We start from the raw sequence: 23,258 nt of genomic DNA, 5'->3' as shown, positions 1-23,258 counted from the left end.
ATGCTAATAGTAATAATAATAATAATAATAATAATAATAATAACAACAACAACAACAACAATAACAATTATTATTATTGTTATTATTATTATTATTATTATTATTATTATTATTATACCCAGAGCCCAGAAGGAAAATGCTAATAGTAATAATAATAATAATAATAATAATAATAACAACAACAACAACAACAATAACAATTATTATTATTATTATTATTATTATTATTATTATTATTATTATTTATTAGATTTGTACGCCGCCCCTCTCCAAGGACTTGGAGCGGCTCACAACAGAAACAATAATACAATGTAATACAAATCCAATATTAAAAAGAAAACTAAATTAAAAAACCCTTTCTACTGAAAAACAATCCATTCTACACAATCACACCACTCTCAGATGGCTAAGTCAGAAGGTGGGGGAGAGAGTTAGTCCCCCCCCCATGCCTGGCGGCAAAAATGGGTCTTCAACATCTTGCGGAAGGCGAGGAGGGTGGGAGCAATTCGAATCTCTGGGGGGAGTTGATTCCAGAGGGCCGGGGCCATCACAGAGAAGGCTCTTCCCCTAGGTCCCGCCAGAGAACATTGTTTTGTCGACGGGAGACCTCACCGGTCGCTGGGATTTGTGCGGCAGAAGGCGGTCCCGAAGGTATTCTGGCCCGATGCCATGTAGGGCTTTATAGGTCATAACCAATACTTTGAATTGTGACCAGAAACTAATCGGCAACCAATGTATGTTTTTTCCTATCACAGTAAATGAGGTTGAATGTGTATAATTTTAGAAGAGCTGTGCATGCGTGTGTGTGTGTACATATACATACAGTTTATATAGTAGATAATATATTTGTGTGCCTGTGTGTAATATGTATGTACCCATATGGGATATCTATATATAGAATTAAATAGTATATTTTTGATGTTCAGTAATAGTAAACAGAGAGGGAAATTGTTATCTCTTTGAGGCCAGGCACCCTAACCCAAACCCTTGACATGAGTGACGTCAAGTTGGCCACCTTTAAGCCAGTCACATGACCTTTAAGCCACCTTCCGGCCACATGATCACCAAGCATTGGCAAGTGACCTCAAGGCAATCCAAACCACAGAACCACCTCCAAAGACACGACGGGCTTAACTATGGTTTATTAAAAAATTTCTTTTATTGTTATAAATTCACGTTTTACCCCCAACAGGTTGGGTTTCACACGGTTAAGCTCAAAACTAACCCAGCAAGGGCTTTGGGCCACAGGCTAAGTCAGCCACAGAGTTCATCAAATTTTCAGTTTTTTTAAAAAATGTGCCCTTGGAAAGCAATGTGTTTTTAAAATAAAAACGTTTTAAAAAGCAAGCGACGGTAGCCAAAGAGGTAGTTTTCGATGGGCGGCGCAGGGATTTGGTAAAAGTGTCTTAAGTGAAGGCGAGCCCAAAAGCTTTGCTTCGTATCTCTAACTACACAAAACGGTCCAAATTCTTTTCTTTCTTGTGTGTAGACGTTATCTCGGTGGATCTTTTGCTAAATTCAGCCATTTGCCAACCCAGGAAGTAATTTGCTAAAGAAAGAAGGGGGGGGAAAAAGAGAAAGTGAGACAGAGAGCAATTTTTACTAAGTTCAAACTTTGTCTTCTCTGCTGATTCCTGATCAATCTTGTGTTCTTAATTGTTTCCTCCTCTATTTATTCATTTCTACCCCGCCTTTATTATTTTTCTAAATACCGTGTTTCCCCGAAAATAAGACACTGTCTTATATTAATTTTTGCTCCAAAAGTTGTGCTACGTCTTATTTTCGGGGGGTGCCTTGTATTTCTCAAATAAGACAAATTCACAGGCAGAAAAGCTGACACCCCTGATTACGGTGCGGTACCTGTCAGTATGGCACCCACACACACAAACGACGGCACTTATATGGTACAACAGTATACTCCCGCTATTGCAGCTTCCGGCCACCAGAGGAGCTACAGTCTACGCACTGTAGTGGAGACTGTAATGGCGGTGAGACAGCAGTGGACTGTGTCTGCTGTACTGGACGGTCCAAAGCGATGGAAGGGGCCAGCAGGGGACGCCACATTATTACGGTACCGCTATGAACAGCTTTGAATGGTACCGTATGTTTTTCCACCGTACCGTACTGTATGTAAATTTGACTACGCCTTATTTTCAGGGGGGTGCCTTATATTAGCAAAACCTCTGACATGCCTTATTTTCGGGGTACGTCTTATTTTCGGGGAAACAGGGTAACACAATGCAGCAGATTCTCACCGGTTCTGGAGAACCAGTAGCAGGAATTTTGAGTTGTTCGGAGTACCGCAAATACCACCTCTGGCTGATCCACAATGGGGATTTTGCAGTATCCTTCCCCTGCCACGCCCACCAAGCCACGCCCACCAAACCAGTAGTAAGAAAAAAATTGGATTTCACCACTGAACCAAAGGCTGTAAAATAGACGGAATAATCCACTTTTCCCCAAAACCACAACTCTGTGAGGTGGCTTGGCTTAAGAGAGTGTGATTGGCCCCAAAATTACCCAGCTGGCTTTCAAGCCTAAAGGAGAACTAGAACTCAACGTCTCCTGGTGCTTAGTCCAAAGTTACCCAGCAGACTTTCATGCCTAAAGTAAAACTAGAACTCCCAGCCTCCCAGTTTCTAGTTCGTGCTAGAACATTTGAATAATTTTGTCCGTACAGTAATCCTTCACTACTCCGCGGTTCATCTTTTGCGGATTCGCTATTTCACGGGTTTTCAAAGGGGGCTTAAATCCAATAAATCCATAACATTTTGTACTACTGTACTCTATTAAAGAAACTGGTAGGATATCCCATGTTGTTCCAGCTGAGAAACATTATAGAATGACTTTTTAATGCAAAGCGTGGGTTTTAAAAGTCCAAATACAGTGGTACCTCGGTTCTCGACCACAATTCGTTCCAGAAGTGGGGTCGAGAACCGATTTGGTCGAGTACCGAATTAATTTATCCCATAGGAAATAATGGAAATGGGTTTAATTGGTTTCCAGCCCCTATTTCCTTTATTTCCTATGGGATAAAGATCTGAGGTCCAAGCACTCCCAGCTGTAGGAAGGGTGGGGGCAGCTGCAATACCAGCAGCTTCGGGGGCCTCCTTTCCTCAGCGGTTCGTCTTCCCTTTAAGCAGCTACACCAACTTTCTCCTTCCTGACGGCAGCGGAGGCTTTCCTTCGAGCAGCAGCAGCGCCGGGAACGTGACATGAGAACGTGACATGTTTAGTGGGCAGCCAGGATGGGCGTGTCGGATTCCGACTCCCATTCCTTCTCACTCCGTCCCCTCATTTCGGATAATAAACAAAATTTTCTGTGGCTGTTCGGTATCCGAATTTTTGTTCAGATACCGAAGCAAATTTTTGCCGAAAATTTTGTTCGGTATCCGAAATGTACGAGAACCAAAGCGTTCGAGTACCGAGGTACCACTGTACTCGTTAAAAAAATAAAAAAAATAACTTTCCTCTACTTGACGGAAATTCATTTTTCACGGGTGGTCTTGGAACGCATCCCTGCGAAAAATGAGGGATCACTGTACTTATTTTTATTTGGAAAAGGCTTCTCTTGCCCCGAATTGAATCCCTGATGGAAACTCCTCACTAGGGTCTCGGTTTTGGGTGGATTATTTATGGATGGATTGACTGTGCCGCCCGCTAAATTTTCTCCTACCGCTACCCGTCGCTTGCCCTTCCCGGCCTCTTTCGCCAGGCTCACCTGTCTGGCCCGGATAAGGGACAAGGGATCGTTGAGTCTGTACGAAAACATGTTGGCGCAATGCGAGGTGCCGTTGATTAAAATGGCCGGTTCTGACATGGACTCGTCCTTCAGGACGCTCAGGGGGTACCAAGGGTCAACGTCACCTGGGGGAGATTGGAAAAGAGAAGTGAACAAAAGGGGGGGGAAAAAGAAACCAGTGTCAGGGTTCCAGGTAACGTCCGAACTAAATCAAGAGTCAAAATATTGCTCAAAAGTTCCAATTTATTTCCGGAGCCATCCTGGCATCTACACTGGGAAAAATGAATCTGAATTGTATAGAATTGTATAGAATACCACTCAAAACAGAAGACCCTACGAGACTAGACTTTCAATCCTGGGCCTAGAAAGTTTAGAACTAAGACGCCTTAAACAAGATCTAAGTGTTGCCCACAAGATCATATGCTGCAACGTCCTGCCTGTCGGCGACTACTTCAGCTTCAACCACAACAACACAAGAGCACACAACAGATTTAAACTTAATATTAACCGCTCCAAACTTGACTGTAAAAAATATGACTTCAGTAACCGAGTTGTCGAAGCGTGGAACTCATTACCGGACTCCATAGTGTCATCCCCAAACCCCCAACACTTTACCCTTAGATTATCTACAGTTGACCTATCCAGATTCCTAAGAGGTCAGTAAGGGGCGAGTACAAGTGCACTAGAGTGCCTTCCGTCCCCTGTCCTATTGCTCTCCTATATCTCCTATACCTTTCTTCTATTCCTATATCTCTTCTTCTATTCTTCCATTGATATGTTCTATTCCTATACCTTCTTTTCTATTCTTTCTTAGATATATTTTACTATGAGTATCTCCTCTATAACCTTCATCATGTATTTTACTGTGTGTATATAGATATATACCCACTAAAACCCTCATTGTGTATTCGACAAAATAAATAAATAAAAATAAATAAAATAAATAATTATGGACATCAACTGTTTCAACTCCTACCGTCAAAACACTGCACACCAAGACAACTAGACCCAAGAACAGTTTTTCCCAAACGCCATCACTCTGCTAAACAAATAATCCCCTCAGCACTGTCAAACTATTTACTAAGTCTGCACTACTATTACTACTAGTTTTTTCTCATCGTTCCTATCGCCCATTTCCTCCCACTTAGGACTGTACGACTGTAACTTCTTGTTTTTATCCTAAGATTTTTATTAATATCGATAGTTTCCTCGTTGCCTATTTGACCCCTATGACAATCATTAAGTGTTTTTTACCCCATGATTCTTGACAAATGTCTCTTTTTCTTTTATGTACACTGAGAGCATCTGCACCAAAGACCAATTCCTAGTGTGTCCAATCACACTTGGACAATAAAGAATTCTATTATCTGTTCTATTATTATAAACAGTGTTAAAATACGTATTTGGACAAATAAATAAAAATAAAATAAAAGTTAGCCGGTTCCAATCCCACTGAGCTTTTCCAAAGCAGAGGTCCCCCTCGGCGACCCAACCCTCATACCATTCACAAAAAGGACCTGGCTGGCTTTCGGATGGTCAGCCCCGTAATAGTCGTTGGTGAACGAGACGCCTTCGCTCACGTTGCGATGGGAGATGTTGAAGACCTGAGCGCAGATCTCTAACTGGGAGGTCAAGCTCATTCTTGGTGAGAAGGGGCAGTCCGGGTCTTCGCAGGTCATATCTAAAGTGGGAGGAAGACACGTTTTGAAAAATATCTTACTATGCGGTTACACTGAGGGATGGAATCAAGATCAGGTGAAGTATTAATAATAATAAGCCTGTTTACAGGCCTGTCTTTGTCTTACATATCAGACACACATTACAGCTTACAAATATATCAACTAACACAGAGTTTACTACATCAGTCAGAGTGAATCAGCAGAAATGAACAGAAAGAGAGAGAGAGAGAATCATGCTTTCTGGCTCCCTCTTATGGCAAGTTGCAACATTACCTCTTAAAGCTATATCAATACAAACATTCATTGTTAGCTTGTTTATATATTGCCAACCCAAGTGTTATGTACAGCGTACAGTGGTACCTCGACTTATGAACTTAATTCATTCCGTGACCAGGTTCTTAAGTAGAAAAGTTTGTAAGAAGAAGCAATTTTTCCCATAGGAATCAATGTAAAAGCAAATAATGTGTGCGATTGGGGAAACCGCAAAGAGGGTGGAGGCCCTGTTTCCTCCCAGGAGATTCCTAGAGAGGCCCCATGGAGGCTTCTCCCCACCTTTTCCGGCCCCTGTTTCCTCCCAGGAGATTCCTAGAGAGGCCCCATGGAGGCTTCTCCCTGCCTTTTCCGGTTACAGTTTTGGAGGCTTGGGTTTGTAAGTGGAAAATGGTTCTTGAGAAGAGACAAAAAAATCCAGTTCTTATCTAGAAAAGTTCATAAGTGGAGGCGTTCGTAGGTAGAGGTACCACTGTACTAACAAAGGAGATAGAAGAGAGAGGTCAAAAGAAAGAGAGAGAGAGGAAGAGAAAGAGAGGGAGAGGAAGGATTAGAGAGGAAAGGAGGGAGAGGGGAGAGAGAGGTTGAAAGAGAGAAAAGGAGAGAGGAAGAGGAGAGAGGGAGAGAGAGTCGAAAGGAAGAGAGAGAGACAGAGAAACAGAGACAGACAGAAACAGAAGACAGCCACAGCACATTGGAAACAAACTTTTACACGAAGTTTTGAGGAGCTCACATGGGCCGGCAAAGGATAAATAAGAGGGGGCCTGAAAGGATGGAGGGGGGAAAAATCAGAATTCTTTAAACGGTCACTTACAATAGCCAAATTCATTGCAGGTCTGGAACTGCCATTGTCTGAAAGACAGGTACGACATCTCAATGCTGGCGTTGCGTAATTCCTTCACAATTTCCACTTGAGAGTTCTCCAAGCACGGCATCCCCAAATTGTCCAGCACCACCTGCCCCAAATAAGACACAGGGCATCCTGGTGAACTTAAGGACGGTGGTTGGAATTCTGCCTCCGAGTTGGTTTAATCTAATTTTCCCTCTTTGTTTATTTCTACAATATAACTCAAGGCAGGCAATGTATACAACACGCAACACACTCTCTTCCTCGTCTTTTCCACACAACAACAATCCTGGGGGAAGGACTGGGCTTGAGAATGACTAGATCAAAGTTACTCAACTGGGTCTCATGCTTAAGGCGGGACTAGAACTCCCAGTCTCCTGGTGATTGACCCAAGGTCACCCAACTGGCTTCTATGCCTAAGGCGGGACTAGAGCGCACCATCTCCAGGTGATTGGTCCAAAGTCACCTAGCTGGGTTTCATGGCTAAGGTGGGACTAGAACTCCCAGTCTCCTGGTGATTGGCCCAAAGTCACCCAACTGCCTTTCAAGGCTAAGGAGGAGGGACTAGAATTCCCAGTCGCCTGGTGATTGGCCCAAAGTCACCCAACTGCCTTTCATGGCTAAGGAGGAGGGACTAGAACTCCCAGTCTCCTGGTGATTGGTCAAAAGCCACCTAGCTGGCTTTCATGGCTACGGAGGGACTAGAATTCCCAGTCGCCTGGTGATTGGCCCAAAGTCACCCAACTGCTTTTCATGGCTAAGGAGGAGGGACTAGAACTCCCAGTCTCCTGGTGATTGGTTAAAAGTCACCTAGCTGGCTTTCATGGCTAAGGAGGGACTAGAACTCCCAGACTCCAATGAGATCACCAGTCAGGGCTCAGGGCATGGCTTCCTCTGTGGTGGCCCCTTCGGAAATACAATAGGCCTTACGAGATTGGTGACAACGAGCCTCCGATACGGGGAGCCGATGCTGCTGTTGGTCATGATGTTGCAGAGGCTGCCCACGGTGCTCAGGGGCATCCCGGCCGAGTTGTACTGCACCGCTGCCATGAAGATGTCGGCGAGGTTGGTGGCCAGCACTTGGCAGTCCCGTTCCCCCCGCAGAGGGCTGCAGGAGTGGAAGTCCACGCTGAGTTTTGCCAGCCACCCGGCACGGATCTTGCGCTCCATGGATGCGAAGGCCTCTCTCACTCTCTGCAGGCACTGCGGGAGGAAGCGGAGAAGCCCCCAGCCCCAGTTAGGGAGGGTCCTTGGATGCGCCGAAGGACATTCGCGGATTGGGAGGCACAAAAGCAGCAGCACTGTGCTGTGGTTGGCTCGCAGCCCGGCCCTCTGGCAATGGACTTGGAGCCTGACAACTGGGGCCACGTGGGCACGGTCGGCCTGGTTGGCTGCCGGAAGAGTCAGAAACCGAGCTTTCCTTCCCTTCCTCCTTTCCCTCCCTCCCTTTCCTTCCTTCCTTCCTTCTTTCCCTCCCTCCCTTTCTTCCCTTCCTTTCTTTGCTTCCCTCCTTTCTTTTCTTCCTTCCCTCCCTTGCTTTCCTTCCTTCGTTCCCTCCTTCCCTTTCCTTCCTTCCTTCCATCCTTCCCCCTTTCCTTTAATTCTTTCATAAGTTGCCTATCCCCCCAAATAGAACAATTCCTTCTCTTCCTTCCCTCTTCCCTCCTCCCTTCCCTTCCTCCTTTCCCTCCCTCCCTTTCCTTCCTTCCCTCCCTCCCTCCCTTCCCTTCCTTTCTTTGCTTCCCTCCTTTCCTTTCTTCCTTCCCTCCCTTGCTTTCCTTCCTTCCTTCGTTCCCTCCTTCCCTTTCCTTCCTTCCATCCTTCCCTTCCTTTCTTCCCTCCCTTCCTTTCCTTCCTTCTTTCCCTCCCTCCCTTTCCTTTCTTCCTCCCTTCCTTCCCCCTTTCCTTTAATTCTTTCATAAGTTGCCTATCCCCCCAAATAGAACAATTCCTTCTCTTCCTTCCCTCTTCCCTCTTCCCTTTCTCTTCCTCCCTTCCTATCGCTTTTGCTTCATTTTCTTTTCCCTTACGTTGGTATTATTGTTCTTACTTTACAAAAACACTTTTTTAAACAATTGTTTAATTTTTTAAAAAAAAAGATAACTGACCTCTGTGGAACCTTTGATCAATGGATTCGACAGACTTGCAGCAACAACCTAAAGGAATGGAAGCAAAAAAAGACAAGCGACATTGACAGGATCTCTCAAACGTATTTCTGTCTAAACTATTGCAGCTTCAATCTGGAGTGGAAAGTTTCACAACAGACTTCCCCGGGCCACATAGTTTAACCAAGGTGTTTTTTAAAAAAATACGTTTGTGCATGAATCAAGCTGCTTTCCTCCTTTTTTCTTCCTAGAGAGTGGAAAACTCTGGTTTTATTTCCTTCCATGAAATACTGTATGTAGGCAAGCTATGGTCAGTGTTTAATAAGTAAATAAGTAAATAAGTAAATAAGTAAATAAGTAAATTGTAAATAAGTACATTATAAATTATAAATAAGTAAATTATAAATAAGTAAATAATAAGTAAATAAGTAAATAAGTAAATAAATAGTGTTGCTGGCTGGACATTAATGGGATTTGAATTCCATACATCCCAAAATGGCCAATACGAAAACAACCATATAGAGAAATAAATTATTGTGCTTGCTTTTTTTCCTTTCTCTCTTCCAATATTTATTTATTTATTTATTTATTCATTCATTCATTCATTCATTCATTCATTCATTCATTCATTCATTCAAAGAATTGTCCTAAAATGGGAATTCCAGGTATATTTAGAAATAAATAGGCAACAGCCATCAGGATCACCAGAACGTTTAAAATTTATTCAAAGCTACTAAAATGACTTAGCTTTCGTTAGTCCTCTGCTAACTTCGTCAGAGTATTAAAATCCCCATTCAAGACATTCATCCATCATTCATTCATTTGATTTTTATGCCGGTCACTCCCTAGGGACTCTGGGTGGCTCGTAACTAAAAAAAAATCCATATATTTTTCTCCCTTTTCATCCAACTCCGCAGACCCAATCCGCTAATTTCTGACGAACTGGGTTTAACCCCAAAATTATTTCAGGGGGCCGGGCGAAAGCTGACCTTGTTGTAGCCGGGGTAATCCATCTGGGCTCTTACTGGAGCTGACGAAGCAATGGCAGCAAAAACCAGATGTGGAAACTGCAGGATGGAAAGGAAAGATGGAGAAAAAAATATTTTCCTGTAAATTTTGGGATACTTGACATGGGAACGGAGGTGGCCTTGTTGGGGGAGAGTTTTGCACATCTGGAAGATAACCTCACAACTTGTTGTGGTTCCGTCTGAGGTCCCTCCGGGAACGGCTGACCTTCTGTCGGTTTCCAGCTCAGAGGGAGAGGCTGAGGAACAGGAGGTGCAGACAGACGAGGAGGAATCCCAGGCTGAAGAAGAGGGAGGACAGCCAGAGTCCCACTAGGGGGAGCTCTCCCCAGCAAGCAGCCTGGATTCCTTAGAGGAAAGTGCACAAGCCATAATTGATCTGCGACAACGAAGAGCCACTCAGAGACGGAGTCAATTGGCTAAATACTTTCAGCATTAAAGTGGCAACAGCTGGGTTTGGGTGTGGTGCTCTTGGGAAAGGCTAAAAGGCAGACCCACCCTTCCTGGCTTGTGGAGTTTTATCTTTGAGAGTCGTGGGACCTGACTGTGAACTTTGGTGTCTTGGAATCCTGGTTTGTGCCTTTGACTATTGAAACCTTGGGGGTGTGTGCCAGCAAGAAGCTTGCTGTATTGTCTGGACATCAGGACCCTGCTGTACCGTATTATATCCTGTCTGTTGGGAAGAACAGGTTTTCCTCTGTGCTTATTTTTTCCAGTTATAAACTACTTTTGGCTTTTACCAGAGTGTCTGGCTGTTTTTTCCAGTTGGTGTTGAGGTCTGGGGGAACCCAGACAGAACACAACTATACCTAATTGAAGTATAATTGAAGGGCAACAAGAATGATCAAGGGAACGGAGCATCTCCCTTATGAAACCAGGTTGCAACGCCTCGGTCTCTTCAGCCTTGAAAGACGGCGTTGAAGGGGAGACTTGATCGAAGGGTATAAAATCATGCACGGGATAGAAAAGGTGGATAGAGAAAAATTCTGCAACGACTCTGGCATAAGCCCGTGAAAGTGGTCCCAGTGGTCCTTGGCACGCTGGACGCAGGGCCAAAGGATCTCAGCCGACACTTGAAAACCATCGGAACTGACAAAATCTCCACCTGTCAATTGCAAAAGGCCGCTTTACTGGGATCGGCAAACATAATTCGCCGCTACATCACGCAGTCCTAGGTGCTTGGGAAGCGCCCGACTGGTGATGAAATATGAAATCCAGCATAGTGATCTCGTTTGCTGTGTTGTACTGACATAATAATAATAATAATAATAATAATAATAATAATAATAATAATAATAATAATAATAATAATAATATTTATTTATTTCTGATGTGTAGAAGGAGCCATTAAGGTGCCCTACAGCAAATCCTCATTTAATGCCCACAACTGAGATTACAATCTCAGTCACTGAGCAAAGCAATTGTAAAGATAAACGTCTCGTGACTGCGATCACAATTACAGGCAATTCTCCTAGAAACATAGAAACATAGAAGACTGACGGCAGAAAAAGACCTCATGGTCCATCTAGTCTGCCCTTATACTATTTCCTGTGTTTTATCTTAGGATGGATATATGTTTATCCCAGGCATGTTTAAATTCAGTTACTGTGGATTTACCAACCACGTCTGCTGGAAGTTTGTTCCAAGGATCTACTACTCCTGCAGTTGTTAAGTGGTCTCACGGATGGTTAAAGCAGAGGGAGTCCTGTATTTTGACTACTTTCTAGATCCTACCTTAAGCCTAAACCAGGCAGCCAAGGAACCAGGATAGGAGCCTCCAAAACAAATCCAGGTGTTATTTGCTGTCAAGTTGTACTTTTCAGTGATAAAATGGCGGAAGGCAGCCAGATCAGAGAGACTGAAAGGAAGAAGATTTAAGAAAGTATTAATAAGACACGACGGGTGTTTTTTCACTCCGAATTTTCCCAATTTTGCCTGGCACCCGGGACAAGGTTTTTAAGCTTTTCCTGTGTAAAATCGCCCTGAGTTCAAGTCAATGCAGTAACCAATTGCCAACAAGGCGCCTGAAGCTTCTAGACCCCAAGGTAGTAAAAAACCCAGACTTGAACCTGTTTACCTGATAAAATATCAGAAGCCTAAGGAAAAGTTAAATGGATTTTGCAATGGTCAGAATAAAACAAGGCAGAGATGATAAATTTCAAATCAGAAAACCGAGAATTATAATTCAGACATCTGAAGTTCCTTCTACCCATGTATCTAGAATAAGCCAATGTAGCCCGTAAGTCAAAAGGCAGCAATGAAGGTTTTTAATTGCTGTAGGTTTTTGACATTTTGATGTTTTTTAAAATCATCGTATTTTGTATTTTCATTATTGTTATAAGCTGCCTAGAGTCACCTGTCACTTTTTATTTTCAGGTATAATTTTTTTATTTTTTCCCCTCCATACAAACTTTTTCAATACATTACAAAAATACCTTCTATTTGTGCTACAATAAAAACAATATTTTGTTAATCAGTCATACATAATCCAAAAAATATATATTTCTAATTCCAAACTATTTACTTTCGGTACATATCACACTCCCAAACTTCAGCCTCTAATTTTGTCATCTAGATCAGTTTTTCCCAAACTTGGCAACTTGAAGATGTCTGGACTTCAACTCCCAGAATTCCCCAGCCAGCATTCGCTGATCTAGATCAGTGTTTCCCAACCAGTGTGCCGCGGCACACTGGTGTGCCGCGAGACATGATCAGGTGTGCCGCGAAGAAGGAAGAGAGAGAAAGCAAAAAGAAAGAGAGAGAGAGAGAGAAAGCAAAAGAGAGAGAGATAGCAAGAGAGGGAGAGAGAAAGAGAGAGGGAGAGAGAGGGGGGAGAGAAAGCAAAAAAGAGAGAGAGAGAGAAAGAGAGAGAAAGCAAAAAAAGAGAGAGAAAGAGAGAGAGAAAGAGAGAGAGAAAGAGAGAGAGAAAGAGAGACAGAGAAAGAGAGACAGAGAAAGAGATAGCAACAGAGGCAGAGAAAGAGAGAAAGAAAAAGAGAGATAGCAAGAGAGACAGAGAAAGAGAGAGAGAAAGAGAGAGAGAAAGCAAGCAAGAGAGAGAGCAAGGAAGGAAGGAGGGAGAGAGAAAGAGAGCAAAAAAGAGAGGAAGGAAGAGAGAAAGAGAGATGGAGAGAGAGAAAGAAGGGAAGGAAGGAAGGAAGAGAGAGAAAGAGGGAGGGAGAGAGAAATAGTCCGAAAAGGAGGAAGAGAGAGATTTTTTTTGTCCAAACCTTTTTTTTAGCCCCCGCCCCTCAATGTTCCCCAGGATTTTGAAAATATGAATAATGTGCCGCGGCTCAAAAAAGGTTGGGAAACACTGATCTAGATAACCAATTTTCTACTAATTAAATTCACCATTATTTTCTTTTTAACATTGTTAAATCAATATCATCATTTTACTAAATCTAAATGAGCCGCCAGGCCTACTTCCCTTTCTTATACATTTTTCTTTAAAAATAAAAACTCTTACATAACCTTCTCCTAATTAATAAAAATAAAGAGGGTAAAAAACAAATCCACATATCTACTATTAAAATCAAAAAATTCCAAAGTTGTGCAAATACAGACCAAAATAGAAAAAACATTGAGGATTTCTAGCTGTTTAAACCAGCACGTCCCAACCTTGTAATTTTGATACGTGGACTTCGACTCCCAGAATTCCCCACCCAGCCATGTTGTTTGGAGAATTCTGGGAGTTGAAGTCCACATATCTTAAAATTGCTAATGTTGGCAAAAATTGTCTAAGCAAACTCCAGAAAGAGGATGAGGATGCTGGCCAGCCCGCTCAAATGAAAACTGGTGAATTTGGGGGGCAACTCACGCTTGCTGGCTAGACAAGAATTGAAGGTTTTCATCCTGCAGACTATCGAGGTTAAGGCTGGCCCCATAGAAGCGATGCTCCAAAGAGACCACCATGGCTTTGTACTTCTTGGCCAAATCTACATGATGTCCTGAAATTGGAATAAAATACAACAGGGTGGTTCATCAGGGTCTCCTCAACCGGCTACAGCATTGGACCACAGGGCCTTTTTAGCAGTGGCCAACCCCAACATCTGGGGGGGGCTTCCCTTGCCTCCACAGCTGCAATTAAAAGGGGAGTGGGATATGTCTAATTTTCAAGGACTATCCACAGCTGGTAAAAAAGCCGGTGGACGCTCGCTTCCCAATGCTGGTGGGTTTTTTTGCAGCCCCTGCAAAACAGCACAAGGTAACTTACCGACCAAAGGGGCGGTGAAAATATTGAATGACCCCCTGCATCCTGGACACAAACTATCTCAACTCCTACCCTCAAAACGTCGCTACAGCAAGACAACTAGACACAAGAACAGTTTTTCCCCGAACGCCATCACTCTGCTAAACAAATAATTCCCTCAACACTGTCAGACTTTTGACTAAGTCTGCACTTCTATTTCTACTAGTTTTTTCTCATCATTCCTATCATGTTTTTAATAATTAATAATTATAATAATAATAATTTATTAGACTTGTATGCCGCCCCTCTCCAAAGACTCGGGACTTTCCTCCCATTATGACTGTAACTTGTTGCTTCTATCCTAAGATTTTTATTAATATTGTTTTTTCATTGCTTATTTGACCCCTATGACAATCATTAAGTGTTGTACCACATGATTCTTGACAAATGTCCCTTTTTTCCTTTATGTACACTGAGAGCATCTGCACCAAAGACAAATTCCTTGTGTCCAATCACACTTGGCCAATAAAGAATTCTATTCTATTCTATTTTAAAATAGGTGCTTGGACTCTGTTTCAGTTGATTAAGTCACATTATTATAAAAGGACAAATGATGAACAGCATTATTTGTTGAGGAGCACAGGAACATCTTAAGGTTTTGTACTGAACCCACAAGGTTCAGTAGGATAACAGATTAGGCAAGCAGCTTAATTTTCTTTCATTGCTATAAAAGTTCGGTTCTAAATGATTAAAGCGTTTATGGGTAAAAACATACTATTTAATTATGTCCTATTTAAAAAGTCATTAAGGATAATACTAAGGTACTAGAGAAGGAAGGACTATAAACAAACTATTAAGTATTCAATAAATAGTGCATAAACCTAGTACAGTGGAACCCCGACATAAGAGCTGCTCTACTTAAGAGCAACTCGAGATAAGAGCTGGGAGGGGAGAGATATTTTTGTTCTACTTACAAGCCCAAATTCGAGATACAAGCGCCAAGGAGCTGTCTCCTGAAGCCAAACGCTAACTTCCGCTTTCGGCTTCAGGAGACAGCTGCAAAGCGGCGTGCGTGTTTTAAAAGGTTGCAGCCGGCCTGGGGGGCTCGGGGGGGTGCTTGCAGCTTTCTTTCTTGCTCTTTTTCTTTCTCTCTTTTACCTTCCCTTCCTCTATTTCTTCTTTTCTTTCTCCTTCCCACCTTCTTCCCTCCCTCCCTCCCTTCACTCATTCCTCTCTTACTCTCCCCTTTCATAAGTTTCCTTGCTTCCTTCCTCTGTTCCTGTCCCTTCCCTCTTTCCTTCCTTCCTTCCCACCCTCCGTCCATTCATTCACCCATTCCTCTCTTGATCGCTTAAAGCCGGTCCCTGGTGCAAAAAGGGTTGGGGACCTCTGTCCTACAGGATTGGGTGGCAGAGAAGTTGAACATATGTAAATTTAAAAGTTTAAGAAAGTTTACAAGTTAAGTGAAAGAAACTTCATTATTCATTTATATGTACATGTACATTTCTTCATTAAAAACATGTCTTTCTGCATAATTTAGACTAACTTTGTGAGTTTTTTGAGGGCTGGAACCAATTAAAATTATTTACATTAATTCCTATGGGGAAAAGTCGTTCGAGATAAGAGCTGCTCGACTTAAGAGCCCAGGTCCGGAACGAATTAAACTCGTATCTCGAGGTACCACTGTACCTCTATGGCAGCCCATTACTACTTACCATCCACCACCGAGTACATCGAGAGACTGCTCTCCCCACCAATGTAGAGGAAAACAGGCCCTATGGGGTGCTGCCAAAATTGCTCATTAATCCAGTAGCGCTGAAATTCAGAAAGAAAGGAAGAAGAGAACCCAATCACTGATTATAAAATTAGCAGTCAAGAAAAGCCGCAGAGAATTAAGAACGGGGCACTGTTCAAATTTGCACCCATTACCACAATACAGTATCTCCAAACTTACCAATTTTTAAAGATTTGTGGCTTTTCAACTCCCACAGAATTCTTCCGCCAGCATAATTCTGGGAGTTGGACGTGCATAAATCTTAAAACTTCAATGGCACAACTGACTAGGGAATTCTGGTAATTGAAGTCCACATATATTAACATTCAATAGCACCCTGGCTAGGGAATTCTGGGAGTTGAAATTCATGTAGAAACATAGAAGTCTGACGGCAGAAAAAGACCTCATGGTCCATCTAGTCTGCCCTTATACTATTTTCTGTATTTTATCTTAGGATGGATATATGTTTATCCCAGGCATGTTTAAGTTCAGTGACTGTGGATTAATCTACCACGTCTTCTGGAAGTTTGTTGCAAGGATCTACTACTCTTTCAGTAAAATAATATTTTCTCATGTTGCTTTGGATCTTTCCCCCAACTAACTTCAGATTGTGTCCCCTTGTTCTTGTGTTCACTTTCCTATTAAAAACACTTCCCTCCTGGACCTTATTTAACCCTTTAATATATTTAAATGTTTCGATCATGTCCCCCCTTTTCCTTCAGTCCTCCAGACTCTACAGATGGAGTTCATGAAGTCTTTCCTGATACGTTTTATGCTTAAGACCTTCCACCATTCTTGTAGCCCGTCTTTGGACCCGTTCAATTTTGTCAATATCTTTTTGTAGGTGAGGTCTCCAGAACTGGACACAGTATTCCAAATGTGGTCTCACCAGCGCTCATTTGGAATACTGTGTTCAGTTCTGGAGACCTCACCTACAGAAAGGTATTGACAAATGGGTCTTAACATTCAATAGCACCCTGGCTAGGGAATTCTGGGAGTTGAAGTCCCCATTTTTTAAACCCACCAAAGTTGAGACCCACCCCCAAGGCAGGGCTGATCTGAATTTACCCAGCTGTCAGTTCTGAACCCCCATTTTTCACCTGGTTGAAGACACGTCTCTCCTGTCGGTTGAAGTGATCTAGAGGCTGAGAGATGAGCCCTTCCTGAGCTGGGGTCCAATTTAGCGTCGCTGGCCTAAATTGGTTCTGCAGCTGCCAATGAATCTGGACCCGATTCATTGCTTCTTTTTCACGCTGTCGCTCGACATGTTTGCGGAAGAACCAGAAAACTTTGCCTAAAAAGGGAAAATGGAGAGAAAAACAAATAGCTATTTAAAAAAACACACACACACCACACTTGAAACTTTCCACAATACTTCAGTTTAAACCGGAGGTCTTCAGACTTGGCGACTTTAAGACTTCTGGACTTCAACTTAGTTTCAAGTTTGAAGTTTTATTGGATTTATATGCCGCCCCTCTCCGAAAACTCGGGGCGGCTAACAACAATCATAAACAATGTACAATAAAATCCAATACTAAAAGAAAATTTAAAACCCCTTAATATATATAGACTCTCCACGATTGACCTCTCCAGGTTCCTAAGAGGTCAGTAAGGGGCGTACGTAAGTGCACTGCTGTGCCTTTCGTCCCCTGTCCAATTGTCTTTCCTTTATCTCATATATCATATATATATTTTCTTCCTTTCATATATCTTCTCCTCTACTTTTATATCTTTTCTTTATATATAATACTTCATGTCTATCCTCTTCAATATGTATTGTGTATTGCACAAAATAAATAAATAAATAGATAGATAGATAAATAAACAAATAAACAAATAAACAAACTCCCAAAATACTCCAGCCAACATAGTCTAAACTCAAGGCAACCTAAAAAGCCAATGCAATCAATCCTAAATTGCACTAACAGAGGGATTCAATCAAGATCAAGGGAGATACTAACTCCACTCTATAAAACCTTAGTAAGGCCACACCTAGAGCACTGCATCAGTTTTGGACACCACACTATAAAAAAGAGGTTGAGACTCTAGAAAGAGTGCAGAGAAGAGCGACAAAGAGGATTAGGGGACTGGAGGCTTTCAAAAATAATTGAGTGCTTAATAATAATAATAATAATAATAATTTATTGGATTTGTATGCCGCCCCTCTCCGTTGTTTTTACTGTATGTTGGAGAAAAAATAAAGAGAATTTTATTTAAGAAGAGATTGTACAGCCATCTTTCAGAAATGGTGCAGGGTCTCCTTCTTGGGTCGGACCCCTTCCAACTCTGTTTGTTTGTTTATTTATTTATTTGTTTGTTTGTTTATTTATTTATTTATTTTATTAGATTTGTATGCCGCCCCTTTCCGTAGACTCGGGGCGGCTCACAACACAATAAAACAGTTCATGACAAATCTAATAATTTATAATTTAAAATATTAAAAAACCCCATTATTTAAGCAAACATACATACAAGCATAATATACCATACATAAATTGAACTGAATAGGCCCGGGGAAGATATCTCAGTTCCCCCATGCCTGACGACAAAGGTGGGTTTTAAGGAGTTTACGAAAGGCAAGGAGGGTAGGGGCAGTTCTGATCTCTGGGGGGAGCTGGTTCCAGAGAGTTGGGGCCGCCACAGAGAAGGCTCTTCCCCTGGGGCCCGCCAACCGACATTGTTTAGTTGACGGGACCCGGAGAAGGCCGACTCTGTGGGACCTAACCGGTCGCTGGGATCCGTGCGGCAGAAGGCGGTCTCGGAGATATTCTGGTCCGGTGCCATGAAGGGCTTTAAAGGTCATAACCAACACTTTGAATTGTGACCGGAAATTGATCGGCAACCAATGCAGACTGTTGTTGTGGATGCTTAGTTAACATTTGTCTCTGCATACCTGGAAGTCAATCTTTTCTCAAATTACAAGCAACTTCTCTTTTTTGCAATTACAAGAAACTTTTACAATTACAATCGGTTCCTTGTTTTCTGGAAAAACACAAGAGGAAGCAGCGTTCTTTTTTAGAGGCTGATTTTATAGAAATGAAACCGAGCACGGACGATGCGTTCCGCCTTCTTTAATTCTCAAGATGCTCAACGTATCCAAAAAAAAAAAAATCAGTCACAAGACACCCGTTTCCCTGAAAGTGACTCACAACAACTTTATCAGCCAAAATTCAAGGTTTCGGGTTTAAAAAAAAAAATCTTTTCTTTTTTTTTTTGCAGGTGAGGGGCACCTGGGCGAGATAAAACTCCAAATCCATTGCGCAGAAGAATATTCCAACCTCATCGTGCACAAATACATTCAGAATCTATCATGTGGAAATTTACTTATTTACTTATTTACTTATTTACTTATTTACTTATTTACTTATTTACTTATTTACTTATTTACTTATTTACTTATTTACTTACTTACTTACTTACTTACTTACTTACTTACTTACTTACTTACTTACTTACTTACTTATTTATTGGATTTGTATGCCGCCCCTCTCCGCAGACTCGGGGCGGCTAACAACAATGATAAAAAACAACATGTAACAATCCAATTTAATAAAACAACTAAACACCCTTATTATAAAAACCAAACATACACACAAACATACCATACATAACTTGTAATGGCCTAGGGGAAAGAATATCCTAACTCCCCCATGCCTGGCGACAAAGGTGGGTCTTGAGTAATTTGCGAAAGACAAGGAGGGTGGGGGCCGTTCTAATCTCTGGGGGGAGTTGATTCCAGAGGGCCGGGGCCACCACAGAGAAGGCTCTTCCCCTGGGGCCCACCAAACGACATTGTTTGGTCGACGGGACCCGGAGAAGGCCAACTCTGTGGGACCTTATCGGCCGCTAGGATTCGTGCGGTAGAAGGCGGTTCCGGATGTATTCTGGCCCAACGCCATGTAGGGCTTTAAAGGTCATGACCAACACTTTGAATTGTGACCGGAAACCGATCAGCAGCCAGTGCAGGCCGCGGAGTGTACAAGAAAGAAATACAGTGGTGCCTCTACTTAAGAACTTAATTCGTTCTGTGACCAGGTTGTTAAGCAGAAAAGTTTGTAAGTAGAAGCAATTTTCCCCATAGGAATCAATGTAAAAGCAAATAGTGCGTGCAAACCCATTAGGAAAGAAATAAAAGCTCGGAATTATTATCAACATTCTCTTCGTGTTCTTTCTAATGAAATAAAAAGGAAGATGATTGAAGGTGAGAAAACGGAGAGCTCTGTTTCATCACCCTTAAGCATCTTCTTTACAAAGAGCATTATTTTTTCCTATCACTCTCTGTTTTCTCACCTTCAATCATCTTCCTTTTTATTTCATTAGAAACAGCACCTTTTCCCCTATCATATATGTTGCTTTTGTGATGGTTTCTTTTCAAACAAGGCTTCAATTTCACCTGGTCCACTTGACAAAGAATGACTCCCTTTGGATTTAGCTCAGTGTATTTTATTGTTCTTTTTATATGTTGTAAGCAGCCCCCCCCCCAGTCCTTGGAGAGGAGCGGCATATAAGTCCAACCAACCAACCAATCAATCAATCAATCAGTCGACTAAACAATGTCATCTGGCAGAAACCAGGGGAAAAGCCTTCTCTGTGGCGGCCCCGGCCCTCTGGAATCAACTCCCCCCCCGGAGATTAGAACCGCCCCTATCCTCCTTGCCTTTTGTAAGCTACTCAAAACCCACCTATGTCGCCAGGCATGGGGTAACTGAGTTACCCCAGGCTATGGTAGATTTGTGTATGGTATGACTGAGTTGTATAGTTTTAATAATGGGTTTTTAATGTGCTTTTTTAAGATATTGGATTTGTGATATTGTATGTTGCTGTGAGCCGCTCCGAGTCCTCGGAGAGAGGCGGCATACAAATCTAATAAATAATAATAATAATAATAATAATAATAATAATAATAATAATAATAATAATAATTTCATTTATTAGATTTCTAAGCTGCCCAATTCCTTCCAGAAATGTGGTGCTTACCATTGCAAAATTGAACCTCCCAGTTCACTCGTATCCCCTGGCTTTGGGAAGGGTCTGCGATTAAGCATATTGACTAAGCAATGTCGCCTGGCGGGACCCAGGGGAAGAGCCTTCTCTGTGGCGGCCCCGGCCCTCTGGAACCAACTCCTCCCAGAGATTAGAACTGCCCCCACCCTCCTTGCCTTTCGTAAGCAACTTAAAACCCACCTCTGCTGCCAGGCATGGGGGAATTGAGACCCTCTTTCCCCCTAGGCCTTTACAATTCTATGCATAGTATATTTGTGTGTATGTATGTTTGGTTTTTATATTAATTGGTTTTTAATCATTTCTAATATCAGATTACTATTGTACACTGTTTTATTGTCGCTGTTAGCCGGCCCGAGTCTCCGGAGAGGGGCGGCATACAAATCCAATAGATAGATAGATAGATTAGATAGATTAGATAGATTAGATAGATTAGATAGATAGATAGATAGATAGATAGATAGATAGATAGATAGATAGATAGATAGATAGATAGATAGATAGTTAGTAAGTAAGTAAGTAAGTAAGTAAGTAAGTAAGTAAGTAAGTAAGTAAGTAAGTAAGTAAGTAAGTAAGTAAGTAAGTAAATAAATAAATAAATAAATAAATAAATAAATAAATAAATAAATAAATATTGACACCCCCACCATAAAATACTGAACCAGCCTCTATGGGGAAAGTGGAACCTGCTGGTCCCCAGCAGAAGCCAACAAAGAGGAGAAGAAAGGAGACCACCCGGTAATCCCAGCGTCCCACTTTCTCTCCCACCCCCCACCCCCGGGAGACTTCAGAAACTCACCTGCCTGAGCGAAGGCGAGCAGGGCGACAAAGAGGAGCCCGCAGGCGAGGCGGAACCGGGGCAGCATCTTCCAAGCCGAACCGAGTCAAGTCAAGCCAAGCGCTGGTTCCCCGGGGAAGAAAAAGCCTCGCTCACATGACTCAGCTGCCCCACCCCGCCTCTTGGCCCTCCTCACTTTGCGATGGGACGTCCCAGGAAGCCCAAGGGGGGGGGGGGTTTGGGTCGGCCGGCCCCGGGTCCAAAGGCCGGCACTCGCCTCCGCTTTGCTTCGCCTTGCAAACCCCGCATCGGCTGCCTTTTGCAAACAACCCTTGACTCACCCGTGTCGGCGTCTCGAGACCGAACCGCTGATCTCATGTGATGCGCCGCGCGACCCCCCATTCACCCCCCCCAACAAGTGCCATGTCATGGTTTCACGTGATGGCGTGGATGAACTCATACACACACGCTCGCGCCATTCCCCGGACCGCGGGGATGTTGGCTTCGACACGCGTCGTGCGAACGCGGACGCTGACTCGGATTCCCAAACTTTTTTACTCTGCAGCCTGGCGGAGTCCCCCCCCCCAAAAAAAAACCTTCCCCCCCCCCACGTCCCTGCTCCTCGAATTTTCCTCGCCTGCAAAGCCTTTTTTGGGGGGTGTAGGTGTAAAAAGTTTTTTTATTTTTCTCCAACTTTTAAACAGTGCAATCTCATATACTTTCCATCTTCAATATAATACAGTGAATTTACATTTACATTTTGTATTTCTCGTCCAACAATGTGCTGCCTCCTTTTACTTTTATCACCTGGAAAACTTTCATATAAACTTTTCCCCATAAAGGGTTAAATAAGGTCCAGGAGGGAAGTGTTTTTAATAGGAAAGTGAACACAAGAACAAGGGGACACAATCTGAGGTTAGTTGGGGTGAAGGATCAGAAGCAACATGAGAAGATATTATTTTACTGAAAGAGTAGTAGATGCTTGGAACAAACTTCCAGCAGACGTGGTGGGTAAATCCACAGTGACTGAATTGAAACATGCCTGGGATAAACATATATCCATTGTAAGATAAAATACAGGAAATCGTATAAGGGCAGACGAGATGGACCATGAGGTCTTTTTCTGCCGTCAGTCTTCTGTGTTTCTATGTTTCTATCATTATATATTATATTTCTATGTTTATATCATTATATATACTGCTCAAAAAAATAAAGGGGACGCTGAAATAACACATCCATAAATGAAATATTCTCATTGAATGTTTTGTACGAAGTTTTTAGTTTAGTTTTGTTTTCTTTAACTTATTTACTTATTTTTATTTATTAGTTTTTAAGAAGATGTTGGATAACCATCTGTCTGAAGTAGTGTAGTTTCCTGCCTAAGCAGGGGGTTGGACTAGAAGACCTCCAAGGTCCCTTCCAACTCTATTGTGTTTTATTGTTATTGTTATTTATTCGGATTTGTATGCCGCCCAACTCCCGAGGGACTCCGGGCGGCTCGCAACCAGAAAAGAACACACCCAATGCAATATTAAAAGTAACCCCTTAAAATAGTTTCAAACAATTGAAAACCAACAATTAAAAACAATTATTCTCAGTGGCTGTTCAGTCTCTTTAAGAAAAGATCTCCCACCATCACAAAATTAAATCGGAGAGGAAGCCAAGCGGGGAGGGGAGACGCGGTTGCGCCTTCAGCCACGTTTCCACGAACCTTGCCTCGGATCTTTAAAAAGTTTCCACGAACCTTGAAAGGGGAAACGAGTAAAAAACGGAGAAAAATCTCGGTTCTTCATTCCGCGAAGTCGGGAAACTTTCTCGCCGCCAGGGGGCGGCAGAGTCGCGGCG

At 42.5% G+C, this 23,258-nt stretch overlaps 1 protein-coding gene across 2 annotated transcripts; it reads right to left on the bottom strand.

Moving 5' to 3' along the window:
* Positions 1-1,140: 1,140 nt before the first annotated feature.
* PRSS16 (serine protease 16) lies at positions 1,141-21,973 on the bottom strand. 2 transcript variants are annotated; one of them, XM_070764726.1, is made up of 12 exons: positions 21,435-21,973; positions 16,735-16,928; positions 15,576-15,675; positions 13,489-13,618; positions 11,403-11,526; positions 9,633-9,710; positions 8,647-8,694; positions 7,469-7,741; positions 6,506-6,647; positions 5,244-5,423; positions 3,722-3,867; positions 1,141-1,549 (listed from the first exon to the last, which is right to left on the bottom strand). In XM_070764726.1, the coding sequence occupies exons 1-12, from the start codon at positions 21,499-21,501 to the stop codon at positions 1,493-1,495; spliced, it is 1,539 nt and encodes a 512-aa protein (XP_070620827.1). In that variant the 5' UTR covers positions 21,502-21,973; the 3' UTR covers positions 1,141-1,492. The 2 variants fall into 2 exon arrangements, with proteins under 2 accessions (XP_070620827.1, XP_070620828.1); XM_070764727.1 differs by having other exon boundaries at positions 21,755-21,796.
* Positions 21,974-23,258: the final 1,285 nt, after the last annotated feature.

The sequence above is a fragment of the Erythrolamprus reginae genome, chromosome 11 (genome assembly GCF_031021105.1).
Source record: "Erythrolamprus reginae isolate rEryReg1 chromosome 11, rEryReg1.hap1, whole genome shotgun sequence".
In the NCBI taxonomy this organism is placed as follows: Eukaryota; Metazoa; Chordata; class Lepidosauria; order Squamata; family Dipsadidae; genus Erythrolamprus; species Erythrolamprus reginae.
Note: the sequence above shows the minus strand (reverse complement) of the source record. Positions and strands in the feature narration are given on the sequence as shown.